At 37.2% G+C, this 19,369-nt stretch overlaps 1 protein-coding gene across 1 annotated transcript in view; it reads left to right on the plus strand.

Annotated features, from left to right (window-relative positions):
- Positions 1-397: 397 nt before the first annotated feature.
- Positions 398-19,369, plus strand: part of arhgef25a (Rho guanine nucleotide exchange factor (GEF) 25a) — a 170,120-nt gene continuing 151,148 nt past the window's right edge. The window contains exons 1-2 of the mRNA XM_009296957.5: positions 398-744; positions 4,601-4,739. Of these exons, the coding sequence (XP_009295232.2) occupies positions 649-744; positions 4,601-4,739 (235 nt within the window). The 5' untranslated portion in view covers positions 398-648. The remainder of the gene's footprint in view (positions 745-4,600; positions 4,740-19,369) is intronic.

A 19,369-nucleotide genomic window follows, 5' to 3' on the forward strand; every position in this document is an offset into this window, starting at 1 on the left:
CAAATGATGGTGAAAGTACGAGATTGGAAGGAGGAGGATGACAGAAACTTTAGGATTGTTCTGAGAATCAGTGTGTTGTTGTGCAAGGGAGCTACAATAGAAGAAAGTGATGTAGAGAGGGTGGAGAGGAGACGGCTGAAGGGGTGGTAGAAGAACACAGCCAATGACAAGACAGAAAAGGCTGACTCATGAGCGGTTAGAGCGGTTCTTTTCACAAAAGGTCCCAAATGCCAAAGAGCACTCAAAAACAAGCGATTTTTCTCAAAGGGAAGGAAAGAACAGAACGCTATCTTAACTGATTACTCGGGTGCAGCTAACCTTCTCTCAGGAACAGCCCCGGTTTTAGGGGGAGGGCGAGAGAGAGGCCTGACTGACCCACAGCGAGACCTTCCCACCTGTGAGAAGGACAGGAGCCAAAGAAGACGCTTTAGTTTAGACAACGGCACTCTCTTGTCCAATTTAAACTAGACACAAACGAACCGTTCTCCTCCATAATTCATTATTTATCAGCAAGAGCATTCTGGAGAATCATACAACATTGGAGCTACGCTGAAGATCAAAGCTCCGACACGACAAACCTTGAGAAATAGAGTTTCTTTTTGGAAGAAGGTGGGGAATATCCACAAGGAGAGCCACAGCTGCTGGAATATGAAGTCTCTTCCAAAGAACCAGGGGCGAACTGATGAGATTTTGGGTGCTATGGCGGATATGCTGACATCTCTGGCGATACCCAATCAGAAGTGGGTGAGTGACGTCTGTGGCCTTTCACCTTTGTATTAGAATATTTATGCAACATATGTGTTCCACAACAACAGATTTGTGTCTGCCATTTTTTTTGTTTTTTTGTGCTACAAGATATTGCTTTGTTTAATGTGGAACTTATTACCTTATAATGCCAAACAGTTGCTAGTTTAGCCATAATCGTAAAGCACAAATCAGCAGTTGATTTTTTTTCAGTGTTGATAAATATTAACAGTCATTGAAGTCTGAAAAAGAGAAGCAAACAAATCCATGACAGACAGTAGGATAAGCTTATTGTCAGTCATCCAATCTAACAAGCTTCAGTTCTGCAAATGAATGCCACTTTACAGCAGGAACTAATTGCCGTATTTGTAAATTTGAGGATAAGAAACGTCAAATGAATAATTCAGCTTAAACTATGAAATGCGTCTTTCTTGTGTGTGTGTGTGTGGAGCTTTAAAAAAAAAACAAGATTAAATGACCCTTTGTTTGTGAACATCCATATCATGTCATAACAATGACGTCTATCAAGTGAAGAACACATCAGAGATAGGAAAAGAACTGAGGGATAAACAGTGAAGTCATTCAAAGAAACATTTCAGAGGAAAACTATACGCAAGAACGCCGTGATGGCTTGCAGTGACACATAAAAGACGCTCTCCTGGGTGTTTTAAAGGAATTTAGAGCACTTGCAGGCGCAGGAAACAAGCGCTGATTAAGACATTTCCTCATAAACAAACATGCACATGTCGTCTTCCCAAAGCAGCTGTCAAGCTGAATGTTTAACTGGATGATTGCTATTTATTAATGCGATCAGAAAAAAGTTTTTAACAAAAGGTTTTTCTATAGACCTTTTCCCCCAAAACCACTCTGATAAACCTGTTAGTGAATAGTAAGACAACAAACAATGTTCTTTATAAAATATTTTATATATAAAAACAATATATGTACACACAAATCAATAACATTTCACACAGTTTATAGAGTACAAGAGAAACAATGCTAAGAGTTTAAAATAATACTCTTTAACGTTTTCAATTCCACTGCCCTTGCCAAAATAAAGTCTGAGAAGGAAAACATTTGCGTGAGGAATGTTAGGACTGGTTGGTAGGAAACCATCTGCTAAGAACATAAAAGTAAAAAAGACATACTCTACATTAAAATGTATAGTTTCAAAAATCTATTTGATAATCACTAAGATATAATTTACATTAGGTAGTTATTAGGGCTGGAAAACTCATTATTGAAATACTTTGCCAGATGGCTTGATTAGCTCTTTTTGTGAAAAATCATTCATTTAATTTTAATTTTTTATTGGGATGATTTTGTAAGTGTGTGAATCATGTATAAAAACAAAATTCCAAGAGTAATAACAAACAAAGAAAAAAGTAAATAGTTCTTTATGGTTTTTCTAGAGAGTATTCAGATACAGAAATTTAGTAATGTAAAATAACACTGTAAAGTCTTCATTGTATTAATTAATCAGTTGAAGTTGCAAATGTTTTAGGTAATTGTGCCCGAAATGTCTTTAAAACACATGCAAGTGATAAGTTTACTCTGTTATGGTTATACTTCGCAATGACTCCACAAATGTCATGTATGCTCAATTGTTGATCGACTATTATCCCAATTTAATGTTGCATATCCTGCGATGAGGCGAACACTCTCATTGCGATATCGATACTGAAACAATATATTGTGCCCTAATAGTTACAGTCAGTCTTTATGTTTCCCAAATATATCTGTCTAAAAAACAGACAAGCTAGTTACAACAAAGAGAACAGTACTGACTACATACCAAATTCACAATCAATTAAACTAGGAAGCAGCAAAAATGTGGTCATGGGGTTATTGTACATTTGATATTTTTGTGTAAAACATTTGAAAGTTTGGGGCAGTGAAATTTCTTTTGAAAGAGTGTAATACTTTTATTTATCGAGGATGCATTACAGTATATAAACTGTTGAAGTCAGAATTATTAGCCCCCCTTTGTTTTTTTTTTCTTTCTTTTTTAAATATTTCCCAAATGATTTTTAACAGAGCAAGGACATTTTCACAGTGTGTCTGATAATATTTTTTTCTTCTTTAGAAAGTCTTATTTGTTTTATTTTGGCTAGAATAAAAGCAGTTTTTATTTTTTTTAAAAACATTTTTAAGGTCAAAGTTACTAGCCCCTATAAGCTAATTTTTTTCCAACTGTCTACAGAATAAACCATCGTTATACAATAACTTGGCTAATTACCCTAACCTGCCTAGTTAACCTAATTAACCTAGTTATGCCTTTAAATGTCACTTTAAGCTGTAAAGAAGTGTCTTGTAAAATATCTAGTAACATATTAAACGCCATCATGGCAAAGATAAAATAAATCAGTAGAAATAAATTATTATTGCTATTATGTTTAGAAATGTGTTAACTTTTAAACAGATATTAGGGGAAAAATAAACAGGGAGGTTAATAATTCAGGGGGGGGGGTGGGGGGGGTGGGGGGGGCTAATAATTCTGACTTCAACTGTATATTACAAGGATGCATTATATATTACAAGGATGCAATACACACATTATTATTTACTTGAAATGTATATCTATTTAAATATATAAATGGGATTAAAGAGGTGTTTTTTGCACCCCAAATCTGTATTTAATTGATCAAAGTAAATTTTATGAAATAATGCATTTATATTTGTTTTTAATTTTCTGTATTTTAACCAGCTATTAATTCAGTCATCAGCACCACATGATCTTAATAATTTTAAAATAGGTTGAAAGACAATAAGTTAACACTTTTATTTGGCAAAGATGCATTTTATTGATCAAAATGCTTTTTTGTTTCATAATCATAAAATACGCTACCTGACAAAAGTCTTGTCGTCGATTCCAGTTGTAAAAGCAAAAAATAATAACTTGACTTTTAGTAGATCATTTAAAAAAGGGGCAGAATCATCTGTTGAACTGCATCCCAATCATACTAAATGCTACAGAAGACCTACTGGAACCTACATGGACCCAAGATTGTCACGGAAATTGTCGTTTGGTGAAGAAAAAAAATCCTGGTGTGGAGTTACATTCAGTATGGGGGCATGTAAGAGATCTGTAGAGGATGGCAACGTCAACAGCCTGAAGTATCAAGACATTTTGTGCTGCCCATTACATTACAAACCACAGGAGAGGGCAATTGTTGAGCTGGATAGCACTTCTTCTTACACTTCAGCCTCCACATCAAAGTTCCTGAGAGCAAATAAGGTCAAGGTGCTCCAGGTTTTGCCAGTCCAGTTTCCAGACATGAACATTATTGTGCATGTCTGGGGTAAGATGAAGAAGGAGGCATTGAAGATGAATCCAACGAATCTTGATGAGCTCTGGGAGTCCTGCAAGAACACTTTCTTTGCCATTTCAGATGACTTTTTTAATAAATTATTTGAGTCATTGCAGAGATGTATAGATGCAGTCCTCCAAGCTTGTGGGAGTCATACACAGTATGAATAATTTTTCCTCCACCACTTTATATTCTATTCTGTACATTATTTCTTTTAAGTGACAAGACTTTGGTTTCAGCAATGTCAGACCTTTCTGTCCTAATAAAAATCAATGCATGATCATATTTCATTGATAGAATAAACGTAATCTAGAGGCATTTGCCTTTCATATAAGCCTCTTCTGATATCAAATGATCAACTAGAGTCAAGTTATTTTTTGTTGTTCCTAAAACTTGGATAGGCGACAAGACTTTTGTCAGGTAGTGTATACCATATAAGCATCAAACATCCAATAATTATATATATTTTTAATAATTTCAAAGAAAATTTCAAGAAAGTTTGTCGGTAATTTAAAGTAATTGTTACTGTTATTCATTGATCTTAGAATTCAGACAGTATTGAGCACCTGAGTGTGAAACAGGAGCGGAAGACAAGCCAGCGGCCTCCATGGGACACAGAGGGACTGAACTGGGAGGACATGTCCCGAGACAGCCTGGAAAGAGTACGAAGACGAGACAGAGCAAGTAAGGCACAACAACCATATTTGGTCAAATGTTGCTTGACTTGAGCATTAGCAGGTTAAACGTACACAACATGAGGCAGATTGAGCCACAGTAAAAACAAGAGTGTTGACCTTCAGAAACAAAGCAAGTTATGATAGCGTTGATGTAAATCTATGTTCCTTATTATTACTGTATTAATTATGCCTCTCTTGTGATATCAGGCATTGTTTTGATCTGCTCAATATGCTTAATGACAGAGTGATATCCTTATTATGGCTTGAAATGCAGCGTCTTTCTGCTGCACTCAGCCCACAGTACAAACAAACATTCTGGTCTACAGTGTTTAGGGTTTGCCAAATATTTACAAGTGTAGTTAACACTATCGGCTTGTTTTTGAGCGCTTACATGGAATTATAATGGTTTCAGTATGGGCTGAAAATAACCTCACCTAAGATTTAAAGGCGTAGTTGATTTCCCTGAAAGCTGTAAACACTGTGGCGCTATCAAAACATTGCTCTGTTTGTTTGACCTTTTCATCCTGCGGGACATTAGTAACAGTGGGCCAGTGGGTTTTGTCGGGCTACTTGTTTTTCTGAACGATGGAATGTAAGGTGTAAATAAGCAACCTGTTTGAAAACATAAATTGGGCCTTTTGGTACTGAGATTGATGTTTGCTTGCTCCTTCAGCCTGTATGCTCAGCATCTATAATACACACATACAACAGAAATAACAATGCATTTAGAAGTTTTGCATTTAAAATAAAATAAATGCTAAAAATAAATATATAAAAAGTAATTCTGTTTTAAAAAGCCTAAAACCTAAAATTCTGTCTATTTTACTTGTTTTGAATTGCATGAAGGCATCTTTCTGTGCTGTCAAATTTGATTTTCAAAGTTTAACAATCGAACATTTATTTACATTTTACATTTACATTACAGTCTGAAATAACGTATTGTCTGGGTAAGTCATGTAAAATAAGTTAATGGTATTTTATTCACCTATATGTTATCTCTTATAAAATATATTGTTTCAAATGGCTAAATAATGTAAATAAAAGTCCCAATGTTAAACTGTAATAAATTTGTTATTGTAAACAATAGAAAACAACTATAATCCCCAAAATGCAGTGATCTGTCTATTTTTTTCCTATGTGAATTTAATTTTTGTTACAATTTCTGGATAATGGCTTAAACTCATAGCAACATAATTCCAAATTGTGCCAGTAGGTGGCGACTAGTTAATTTTTATTTTTTTGGCTTAATCCCTTTATTAATCTAGGGTCACCATAGAGTAATGAACCGCCAACTTATCCAGCAAATGTTTTACGCAGCGGATGCCCTTCCAGTTGCAAAAACATTCATACACTCTCATTCACACACATACACTATAGACACACAGACATTTTTAGCTTACCCAATTCACCTATAGTACTTGTCTTTGGACTTATGGGGGAAGCCAGAGCACCTGGAGAAAACCCACACGAATACGAGGAGAACATGCAAACTCCACACAAAAATGCCAACTGCTGAGAGGTGATTGTGCTACCCACTGCGCCACCGTACTGCCGGTGGTGACTAGTGACTGTATTATAAGAGGCTATCTGAACCATGCCTAAACTTGGTCTTGGAGGGCCGGTGTCCTGCAGAGTTTAGTTCCAACCCCATTCAAACATACACTGGCTACACATCGGCTAGTCTTCACTTTTACATTCAGAATTGTCCTCCTTATTTTGTGACATCTATGTTGTACCTTTGTGTAAGTAAGCATTCTCTTTTTTATATTTGTTACCCATCCGGTCCTACTGCACCCAACCTGCTCTAAGCTGGGATCGAACCGGTGATTCTTTGTATGGGAGTCAGTTGCTCTAACAAAGAGGCTAAAGACAGTGGCTTCTAGCATCTGCCGCTTAAGCGACTTAGAGGTCAGAGGTGTTTGATTTACCTGCATAGCACTTTGCTAGCTGGCCTCCGTTACATTCACCTTCCTAAACCTCACTTGCATCCCGGACGAGCCTCTACATGTAACCTACCGATCCTACTGCACCGTGATTCTTTGTATGGGAGTCGGTTGCTCTATCAAGGAGGCTAAAGTCAATGGCTTCTAGCATCTGTCGCTAAAGCACCTTTTGAGGTCAAAGGAGTGAGGTTTACCTGCATAGCACTTTGCTAGATGACCTCTATTACACTTACCTTCTTAAACCTTTCTCGTATCCCGGTTGAGCCCCTGCATGTAACCCACCAGTCCTACTGCACCCAATTTGCTCTGAGCTGGGATCAAACCGGCGATTCTTTGTATAGGAGTCGCTTGCTCTGACATCGAGGCCAAAGACAGTGGTCTCTTGCAACTGTCGCTTGAGCATCTTTAGAGGTCAGAGGTGTGAAGTTTACATGCATAGCACTTTGCTAGCTGGCCTCTGTTACACTCACCACCCCCTTAAACCTCACTCCCATCCCGGACGAGCCCCCATGTGTAACCCACTGGTCCTACTGCATCCAACCCTCTTTGTATGGGAGTTGGTTTCTCTAACAAGGAGGCTAAAGACCATGGCCTCTAGCGTCTGTCACTAGAGCACTTTTTGAGGTGAGAAGAGTGAGGTTTACCTGCATAGCACTTTGCTAGCTGGCCCCTGTTACATATACTATCTCTTTAAAAATGCTTGATCAGCTATCCTTGAATAGTTAATTTCACTAAATAAATAGTGTGTGTTGCTTTGATATGTGCAACACTCCACTGTGCCTTTGCCTTCATTTTTTATATATATTATTGTTAACAGCACAAAACTAGACATATGTACTTGCAATATTACATCTAAATGTAACATGCTGTAAGTCATTATTAATTTATTGTTTACATATTCAAATATCATGCTTTTGTTTGAGTTGTTGTGATGAATATCAACATAGTCGTATCACACCTGCTTTTGATATTAACCCTGAAGGGTTAAATATGTCCAATGCATTGTTTTAATTGTGAATAAATCTAAGTTAAAGTAACAAGACTCTTATCAGATCGGCGCTTTTAAAGGTCAAAGCGGATGGTTAATGAACCACACCCTGTAACTGTACCGCCTGAACTGATAATCAAACTTTCCTAATCAACTTGTAGCGGGGAAACGATCTTTGTTAATCTTCCGTGACGAAAACTGGATGAAAAGCTGCCCTGAACAGCTTCCAGATGGGAGACCCACTCGCCTGACTTTGCCCAGTGCCTGGAAAAAAGCACCACTTGTTGCAGCTATGATTTTGGAGTTAAATGGATTAAAATGAGTCCATCAGAACAGAAAGAGCTTTGTTGCGGGACGGGTACTGGATCCTGAGGTATGTGTCATGTAGCCAAATCACTAACTATTCAGGACGTGGTGTATAGTATGGCAAGGAGGCCTTAGGATGTTTGTCGCACATGAGTCTGCTTAGATGAATTGCAGTGTCAGAGCTGTAGCTTCTAAATATTAGTTTAAGCCATACCAAGAGTCGACACTGTTGCCCATTTAATCAGAGATGCTTCCTTGTATAAATTTACTTCTTTTGTTTACTTCTATGCTGTGAATTTTTGTTTGCAGATTTCTTTTTTCATGGACAAGTAATGATCCAAATGATTACTCCTCAAAAGGGTATGTTCACATAAATTTTTTTTATTTACTTATGGCTCGTTTCCACTGAGTGGTACGGTACTGTATTGTACGGTACTGTACTATATGGTTCGGTAGGATTTTATGGCTGTTTCCACTGTGAAAAGGTACCTAAAAGCAAACTGTACCGTACCACTTTTTGGGTACCTTTTGCCAAGGGTACCTAGCATGACAAAAGGGTACCAAAAGGTGGAGCTAGATGTGCAGCTGAAACGTCTCCAGAGCATACAAAAGCAGGAAAATGAAAACAAAGGAACTGCCAATTCTAAAAACACAGCCTAAAGACACATTGCACTGTAATAATATATACAGATAATAATGAGCCATGGTCGAACCAAGCTTAAACAAACTTTGTTGCCGTCAAGAGTTTACCCTTTGCATCGTAGTTGTTTACAAGGCCGTCTAATGTGCCAGTGGTATCGCTTTCTCGCGATCGCTGGTTGCGCGTCTATATTTAAAATAACATCATTCTTGAGCTGATGATAATAATGTGCATGTGATTATTAATGTGCTTCTGACATCCGATCCTTTTAGAAATTTATATATATAAGTTGTGTTTCTAATACAGATATTTCTAAAAAAAAAACAAAAAAAAACAGCAACAAAAAACTCCACTATACTCTTAATGACTTTAGTGAAGGGAGAAATTCTACAGTCCTACAGTATAAAGAATAGCAAAAAACACAGGCAAATTCAAATGAATAATATAAAGAAAACTGTTAAACTTGTTGGTTTTACAATCTATAAAAACAATGTGTTGAAAGTGATGTTAGTGAGACAGGAAGGGGTGCTCAATCTGCGGTCTGTGTGGGTCCTAACGGTCCAGTATATTGATGGGGACTCCATACTGCTCATTGAGCACCATCTTTTAGATAAAACGTTTAACCGAGGTCCTGACTCTCTGTAGTCGTTAAAAATTCCAGGATGTCCATCAAAAAAACTGTAGGGTTTTAACCCTGGCATCCTGGCCAACTTTGTACACTGGCCTCATGTTCATCATCGCCTCCTAACCATTCCTATATCATAATTGGCTTCATTACTCTGTCTCCTCTACACCAATCAGTTGGTGTGTGGTCTGGTCCAATATGGGTGCCATCGCATCATCTAGGTGGATGCTGCACACTGGTGGTGGATGGGGAGATTCCTCCCAATGTGTAAAGCGATTTGAGTTTCCAGAAAAGCGCTATACAAATGTAAGGAATTATTATTATAATTATTATTATTATTATTATTATTATTATTATTATTATTATTATTATTGGTAACACTTTATTTTTATAGTCCATTTGATTATTAGTAGACTGTCTGCTTAATACATAATCTGTTGATACTGCTGCTAAACAGACATTTTCCTGACTATAAGAAACTTAGCAAGTACATGTCAACTTACACTAACCCTAACCCCAACCCTTACCCCAACCTAACAGTCTACTTATAATCTAATGAGAATTAATTGGCATGTAGATGCAATGTAACTTAAATTCAACAAATGGATCATCAAAATAAAGTGTGACCTTATTATTATATACAGTGAAATATTTAAGCATTTTAAGAGTGCAGGGCTGCAACATGAAATTTTAGCATCACAGGTAATGACGTTTTTCTGCACAGATTCCACTTTTAACCATTAAGCAAAAAAAAAAAAAAAGTTAATTAATGCAAACAGATGGGTTCAGCAAATGAGTATACAATCAATTAACAGCCATGTAGCTCACAACAGATCTTTACAGGGTTATTGTTAAAATAAAATTTTCTATGGTGATAACGAAACTTTACTGTTATGCCCGGTGCTATTGAAATGAATTCTGGTTTGATTTCTCTGTTTAAAATTAGTTGGAACTCTGCCATCTGATACCATCCCCCACCCCCACCCCCACCCCCGAAAAAGAGGGGTCTTGGTCTGCTTCTAATCATCTCTGGAGCAATTCAACTGAAATACGAGTGCCCAAATAAAGTCAAAAGACAACTAAACAGACAGACTAAAACACAGGACATGATTTCATCATGAGATGCTCAAGCATACCTGTTTTTTTGATGTCATAGTTGCATCTGCATCTCATTGAAGCAGATCTTTGCGTGACTGCAGAATGCCTAGCTGTTTTTACTCCTTAGTACATTTCATAAGCTCTTCACAAGTTTACAGATGAAAAAAATCCCTTTGTTAAATTATGTTGCAATATGTATGTCACAAAAACAATTCTGTCATTAAAAAATGTATCAATTTTGGTTTGAAAATTGCATCTTCAGACCAAACTAGAACCAAACTATAAGTGTGAAAACAAATATGGCACAAATAAGTGTATAAATCCTTATACGATGCCTCGGCATCCTGTTTTTGTAGCTCGAATATCTCCATAATCATTCATTGCAATTCCACAAAAAATAATATGGAAATCATTACTCAGATGTTTTTCTTTTGCATCTCACAGAAGAAAGTAATATCGATTTGGAACAACATGAAGGTGAGTTAACGATGACACAGTTTTTATTCTTGGGAGAAGCGTTGCTTTAATCTCAGCATGTTTAATCAAAAAGCTTTAGTGATTTTTCAAGATGCCCTTCTCTTCCAGTTAATACTTTTCAGTTCCTCATCAATAAGATCTGAAGGGCTCAGAGTGGAATTTCCATTCCTTGCTTTGTCTATAGCTAAAGAGGCCCCTGCGTTACTAGAGGCACAGGAGATCACCCATCTGTTAAAGATTAGAAACAAGATGCCGTTTAGTGGCTTCAGTGGAATCACGGGACAGTGCCAGCATTCACTAAATCACATGCAGACGTGTAGCTTGCACACATTTACCTTCTCCTTTTAATTTATTTTTCTCCTCTTACGTACTCAAAGCTTGTGTCCGGCAGTCCATTCAGGACATTTCCTTGGATCAAAGCCCTCATGTCTTGCTCAAATCCCCAAGCTTCACTGTCCAGTCCAGGAGTCGTTTTAAGGCAGGCAAGCCTCAAAGCACGTAATGAAGCTCTTTCGTAACAGCGTTGGCTAAGGATGACTACGTGAACCTTCAAAACAACACGTTTGCCCTTCATCGTTTGTATGGTTAATGCTTAGAAACACAACAACAGGAAGCAGAGAGAGCTGTGCTTTCCAAGGTGAATCGCTGATGCATGTACTGTTTCCTAGGATTATGAATTCAGATTGTTAAAGTGACACATTCGGATCCCTGTGGTGGAATATGTTTTATGAGGAGAAGTATGTCATCTTTTAATATTTTAGAGGACTGGGAAATGTTTGTTGTTTATAATTTTTGTATTATTAATTTTGAACATCAGCCTGTAGTGCTCATTTGCACACGAGGTTGGATCTGGTGCAGTATTTTTGTTCATCATTATTTTATTCATTATCCTCCATTCATTATTCAGTTCCAGCAAATCTGCCCGGCTCCGTCATGCCTTGCGCTATGCTGGATTGTTCTCTTACAGTCAGACTAATCATGCATTCATCGCTACAGTAGAAAATACATGCTGTCATTTGGCATAAAACATTGTGTCAGTGTATTTCAGCAATGATCTGTATGGTTTGTTCTGCAAGAAATTCAAAAGTAGGCCCATTATGAAGACTTCTTTTACACATATTCCTTATACATAAAACAACAAGATACAGCTGGGGGAATGTAGAGTCAAAATTCCCCAGAGACCCATAGGCTAAGCGAGTCCCGACCTTAAAAGGGCCTTTGTTACCACAACGTTTGGAGCTGCACTGCCACACTGGGGGAAATTGGTGCTGGTTGCCTCAGGCTTTCCCAGTGTGTGTTTTCATGTCTGTATGTTTTATTACATTTGTTTAATGCGCAACTTTATTGGAACATAAAGCTGACAGTTATTGCTACAATGTGTCTGCTTTGCAACCTGACCTCTAGAATTGATAAGTAAAAATTTGGTTTTGTTGCCACCATTTTGGAAAAATCTTTTAAAAAAAAGTTGTCTCTAAACTTTTTTAAAACTTTTAATAGATGTTTTAGGTGTTTCAGCTCCAAATACCTCATGGATCATTTATGTAAAAGCAAATGTGTCTTTAAATTCAAATGAGCTGCTGCTTTCGGACGTTGTTTTAAAAGAGGTTTGCTCTTTCAAAGCTTGTCCAGGTTACTCCGGCAAAAGCAAACAAAACCTAAGCATGGATTTCAGAGCCTTGTCAGATTAGTCTTCTGACATATGGGGCTTCAGCGTCAACACTTGATAGAGGGCATGTCTGAAGTTGGGGCTGACGCGATCGTCATAGCAGTGTAAGCCAATGAAATTAGTCAAATTGTCTACTGTCTGAGCTGGTGTATTTGCATACAGTGATCTAACTGGCTGACGCTTTTGTTGGCGCTTGAAAAGTTGAGAAAGTCCCAACAGCGAGCAACGCCACTGAAGCGGCGCCAACGGATCCACAATGCAGTTCGGCTACGCCTGACGTCACCCATTCAAAGTGAATGGGAAGCGTTGACACTGACGCCCTGTGTGAATGGGGTGAAACACATACCTGTATGAAACAGTCTTTCCTCTCTATATGCACTAGACACTTTCTTAAAAAAGCTAATTTACTAAAATTAAAACTAATTTAGACTGTCATAGCATCTATATAATGCTGCTCTTTATATAAAAGTGCTTCTTTCGTCCTCATCTTTAAAATAGTAATTGTAAATCCATAAACAGCACCATTAAAGGACTCTTTAAAATGCATTTATAGTGGTAAAAAAGTGGGTCTAACCTTTGCACATAATTGCCACCAAAGAAAAAAAAGTATCCATGCATAAACAATATCTGTATGTCTAAATCAAAATGAGGTCAAAGCACTGGAAAATAACCCAGAGATCTTAAGGAATGCAGACATTCTCTTGGGTTAATGCTCCAGAGTGGGTGACATATTGATAAACGGCTGGCCTCTGTGCTAGAACTCTAGGCCAGAAGCCAAAACTCTACACCCAACAACCACCAGCCATCGTCCTCTCAATCAGCTGTAGGACAGTATGAGATTCTGTCAGCCTTGTCATAAACCTTTAGAGCTGTTTGTATATTTTCCGTTTGGTGTTTATTCACTGCATGTTGAAATATAGTGACTCTTGGTTGAGTTGCGTCCCGTTGTTGAAAGAGATGTGGTTTAGTTTGAAGTTTGGGAGTTTGTAGACATTGCTTTGTTTTGCTTTGATCCTTTGGTGCTAACTGTTGCCTTGTATGTTATTAATCAGAACAGAGGCTGATACACCTTTCTCCAAATGCCTTAGCAAAGTCCTCATGACGAACAGTGCTCTGGGGAGGTATTCTTTGATCTGAAGATGAGAAAAGGGTGGCCTGAGTCATTGTCTTTTTGCCTACCGGGTTCAGAGAACAGCATTTTTACAGACAGAGACAGTGGTCTGCATCTGCTGAGATCAGATGTAATGATCCTCTGCTTTATAAATCAGTGAACAAAACTGATCTACAGATGGCATTTTCACACTGTAATATTTTATGAACCGAAATCCAGGTATGAGACAAAGAACATGCTTCTCTTTATATGGAAATGAAAGCCAAAGTTTGGACTCTGTGTATAGCATCATTTAAAACAGATATGTCTTATGTAATATGCATTAATTTGTGGCTGAATGGAATGTGTTGCATGTCAGGATGATGAGAAGGATTGTGTTTACCTTAGATAAACCTATATGTTTAAATATTTTATCACTGATCTTTAAGAATCCAGAAAATCCTCTTCAGGAGGTCTTAGCGACTGGATTTATAGGATCTGGGGGAAAGTATTCATCTGAGGTGCATCTGTTTAAATATAGTATGTAAGGAATGGAGAGTTCTGGTGAGAGGGATCGTGGGAGGCACCGGTAGACATATTTTCCATCAGAGTTTTTCATACAGATTTGTCTACGTTATGTACAGTATGCCTTTTAAATGTGCATTTGTGTATCCTTTCAGTCTATTTAAATAGCTGCATCCCGTAATATGTAGAATTTGAATAACAGAATGATGGAATCTATTTCCATTAAGAAATAACTTTCAAAAGCATACACACTAGCACACATATTTTTGTGAATTGTTGGGCCATTCCATACACTGTAATCATAAATAGATTGGCACAACTCAAAAAATTTGAGGTAAAATTTTCTATTTTATGTAAACAGAAACATCAAGTTTTGAGTTTGTTGTACTCAACTTAAAATACCCAAGCGACCCAGCTCATACATTTTAATAGCATTTAACATAATTGTTTTAATTTCTTTCAAATTCAAATATGGAGGGCCCTATCATACACCCGGCGCAAGGCGCGACACAATAGTCTTCTGCTAGTTTCAGCTTGGCGCAAGAGTCGTTTTGAGGCGTTGTGCTACGCTGTTTAAATAGCAAATGCATTAGCACTCATTTGTGCGCCCATAGGCATTTTGGTCTAAAAAGGAAGGCGTTCTGAGGTGCACTGCTGGCGCGTCGCTATTTTGAGAAACTAAAATAGATTTTTCATTAGACCAAAACAAACCCGGTCTAAACTCCGGCGCAGAGTTGCGCCTCGCTTACTGCTTAATACGCACAAGAGAGCAATAGGCAAATATCTTTACATATGAAAAAATTTCAATATTACGGATATATATAGGATATAATAAGAATAAATATAGGATATAAATATAAAGGATTAAAATGTTACAAAACATTTTATTTTCTAGCCTACATAAATATAAAAAATCAATGCTTTTATGTCTTCTTCATCTCGGGAGGCTTTTTCAGTTCATTCATAACAATTTGCTTTAGTATAATGTTATTATTATTAACAGTATTATTTATTATATCCATTTTTATATTTGTTTTATTAAAAATACGCTTAGATTTGCCCACCTGCAGGTTTTAGACCATATGGGGCACAGCATGTGTTTTAGGATATAACTCAGGTTTTTGAGCACACTTCGTTAATATTGTTCATTTATTCGTTTGCTGGAAATTAGAACTGAATTTGGAAATAGTTTTGAAACGAATATTTTCGCTTAACAAACGCATTTAATTATTTATAGACTAATTGATGTCTGTGCGTGGTTTCCCTATCCAAGAGCGAAATTGAAAGTAGATCCATTATCTCTCATTCTCACGCAGTAGATGCTCTGTTTAACAGTTTTCTGTTAAAAAACTGTTAACTTTTAGCTTTTTGCTTATGAAATGCTCAGTTTTTCCACTTAGACTTACTTTACATCCTGTAAATAGCAAATGTGCTTGGTGCGACGCAGCTGGCTCTTAAAGGGAATGGGAGATGAGACTCTAATTGGTTTATTCTCAAAACACACCTATAACTCATTAAAAAAATAAACTCAACCCTTTTAGACTATGCGCCACGGCGCAAAGAGGATTTTCCCATCCGTAAATTAGCAAAAACACGTTCTGACATGCCCTGAAAGCGTTTGTGCCCTGCGTTTTGCGCTCTGCGCATGGACCGTCAAAATAGAGCCCAAAAGCTTTGTCTGATTGACAAGCAGCACCTACTTATATTCAAAAGAATTTAAAATGCCAAATGGGACGAATTTATACCCCTTTTTGAAAGTAAAACATACTCTAAAAGGTAGTGTAATCTACACAACAAGCAGTGCAGTGTGTGTGTGTGTGAGAGGAGGGCAGTTTTTCGATGTGATCTGGTTATTTTGTGGTTCTGTGACTGCTGGTGTTGGCTGCTGTATGTTAAAAAATTATGACAATTAAAAAAAGTTAATTTCAATTTACATAAATTAAAACTAAATAAAACATTAACCTTTTATTTTGGGTGTTTTTTGTGCATTTGGGCAGCTTTTGGCCTGGAAAAAGTCATCTATATCTAGCAACACTGCACACAAGACAGATATCATATAAACACTCATTATATGTTAATCAAGGAAATTCAGGATTAGACACAAACACTTTTTTGAAGATCTTTTTTATGGAGCTATGAGAAAAAGTTAGGAAAAATTATGAAATTCCAATTTTTTCATAACAGGACATAAAAAAATATAGAATCTTTTGCGTGTCTTAAAATTTGGGAAATTAAATGAACAACAACAAAAAGCATTAACAAAAATTAAAACTGATCTGAACCGAACTGATCATCAGCAGACGTTTTAGTAGTTTGTTAGTCTGGAGCCTTCAGGTGTGAACACAAAGCCTGCCTGACAGCTAAAGATCATCCAGAATTGTGTCATGCAACAAGACAATGATATTAGGAATGCCAGCAAATCTACAACACAACAGCTGAAAAAGAAAACAAAAAAGGTCAAGATGTAACAATGTTCCATCCTGACTAAAATGCTATGGTGTGAGCTGTGCAAAAAACTCGTCTGAGACTGATAAGTTCATACAAAAAATTATTACTTTAAGTAATTTCTGCTAAAAAGGAATCTACAGGCATCTAAATTATAGAGTGTGATAGGTTTGTGACCCATAGCTACACTGCAAAAATTTAGCAAACAATTTATATGGGCTGAATTTCAACCAAATTTATTTATTTAAATTCAGCCTATATAAATTGGGGGCAAAGCAGTGGCGCAGTAGGTAGTGCTGTTGCATTTCTGTGTGGAGTTTGCATGTTCTCCCTGCGTTGGTGTGGGTTTCCTCCGGGTGCTCTGGTTTCCCCCACAGTCCAAAGACATGTGGTACAGGTGAATTGGGTAGGCTAAATTGTCTGTAGTGTATGAGAGTGTGTGTTAATGAGTGTTTATGGATGTTTCCCAGAGATGGGTTGCGGCTGGTAGGGCATCGTAAAAACGTGCTGGACAAGTTGGCGGTTCATTCCGCTGTGGCGACCCCAGAATAATAAAGGGACTAAGTCGACAAGGAAATGAATGATAAACTGTTTGCAACCACTCACCTTAAAAATTGAGTAAATCCAATAAATATTTTTTTTCAGTGCATGAGATGATGTTCAGTGTCTCATGATGTTGTTTATCTGAGGTTTTATCTACCACATTTTTTGGTATCACATTAAGACCTGCCAAGGACCATATAGATTTTTTGATTATGTCCCAATACGGAAACCCATGAAATGCAGTATATAGGGTGTCCTAACGTTCTCACATGACTGTAAAGTGTGTTCATTTTCACAGAAAATGTATATCTTACAGCTTTAAATTCACATTTTTAATAAAATTCTGATCTTTATTTTCTGACTAGTTCTAATGAAGGGACTAGATTGGTATTTGCATTTTTGATTCAGTTCTAAACAGCATTAATTTCCTCAGGGAAAATGGTTTAACACAAGCAGAAACCGGACAGGTCTGCTGCACAAGTAACTTGATTGAATGTGTGGGCGCTGATCTGCTCATGTAATGAATGAACAGAGTAATTAAGCAGAATATAATAGAAATGAATGTTGCTTAATTTTAATCTTTTTGACTTCATTTCAGTTTCATCTTTTTTCATCAACAATAACATAACATGCTGTCCATTCGTTAGACGAGCGGATCAGAATGTGCGGATCGGAGTCATAATTACTAGTTCAACTTTGTCAAGCTACACTGTAAAACAATCCTGGTTGCCTTATTATTTTTTTAACTAAATCAAATTAAACTTATGAGTCCATTGAACTTTCATTCATACAGTTTCTTTTTTGGCTTAGCCCCTTTATTAATCTGGGGTTGCCACAGCAGAATGAACCGCCAACTTATCCAGCATAAGTTTTACGCAGCGGTTGCCTTTCCAGCTGCAACTCATCACTGGGAAACACCCATACACTCTCATTCACACTCATACACTATGGACAATTTTAGCTTACCCAATTCACCTACAGCACATGTCTTTGGACTGTGAGGGAATCCGGAGCATTCAGAGGAAACTGAGGCAATGAAAATGAGGCGATCATATTACCCATTGCGCCATCGTGATGCCCTCCATTGAATTTAGATTATGTTAAACTGACTTAAAACAATTTGCGTGACTTATTAAATTAAGTTCGAACAAGATAGAACAAACATTCAAAAAATATTTAATCATCACAATTCTTGAGGGTTTTGTGAGATAACTTAATTGTTTTTATGTTCAATTAATTTAAATTTGTACAAACAACTAAGTTAACTTAATCAAACTGTGTTGAGACAACATGAAGGATTTGTGTGGAACCAAGCATTTTTTTCGCTCATATTTTCGTTGACAAAATTACCACTGGTTCTAAATAACACCCATCCCTTGTGTCTCAATATGAGAGTGTGTGCTCATTTTTGTATATATATATTTGTGAGTCCTGGCCAATCTCCTGGCCTCGGTTAGAAGACAGACCAGCAAACAAAGTGCAGAGCACACAACACCAGCTCACTGCAGCCAGCCGGCTTTCTGCCAGCTGTCTCTGTGTTCTCCCACACTGCTGCCTATTCATGCAGGCCTTAATTGGAGCTCCTGCTTTTAGAAAGAGAAAGAATGAGAATTCAAGAGGTTTAAACATTCCAATAAAAACACAGTATGGTAAATGCATTGCACAATATGACTTAGAATGGGTTGCACAATGCTAGAGAAGGGTAGTGTATGTTTTCCATGTAGATTTACTTTTTCGTGGACGTAATGATGTAAACAGTGAAATTTTCCATTGGTTATTGCATTATTACATGATTGCATATTTAATCCTGATAACCTTAAACCCACTACTGCAAGCATTTTCACTGTCCCTGTCACTGTCAAAGCTGTTAGACCTTGAACCATTGTTTGTGTAATTAGCATGCAGTGAGCAATGCCAGAATCCATCATCATCATCATCAGTATGTGCAAAAACAAGGGGGCAGTAGGTAAACACTGCCAACACTACTTAAAGCTATTTGTCCATCCATTTTTCATTTCTGTGTACTTGCGTGCACAAATGAAGTGGATGCTAATGAAGTGAGTTTTGGGGTGAGGATAGTCTGTTTGGCTGATGAATGAATGATGGGAAACCTGTTAGAAATATGTGTGCGGTTCCATACAGTATGATATCCTAATCTGTGTGTATTGTATGTTTCTGTTTATGTGTGTGTTTTAATGTGTGCGTGCCATGGGTAGAGTCATAAATGGATGCAATGAAGCGAGCATAATGAAAGCATAAAATAGAAACCGGAAGGAGTGCAGGAAGAACAG

Source organism: Danio rerio, chromosome 23, assembly GCF_049306965.1.
Source record: "Danio rerio strain Tuebingen ecotype United States chromosome 23, GRCz12tu, whole genome shotgun sequence".
NCBI classification, from domain to species: Eukaryota; Metazoa; Chordata; class Actinopteri; order Cypriniformes; family Danionidae; genus Danio; species Danio rerio.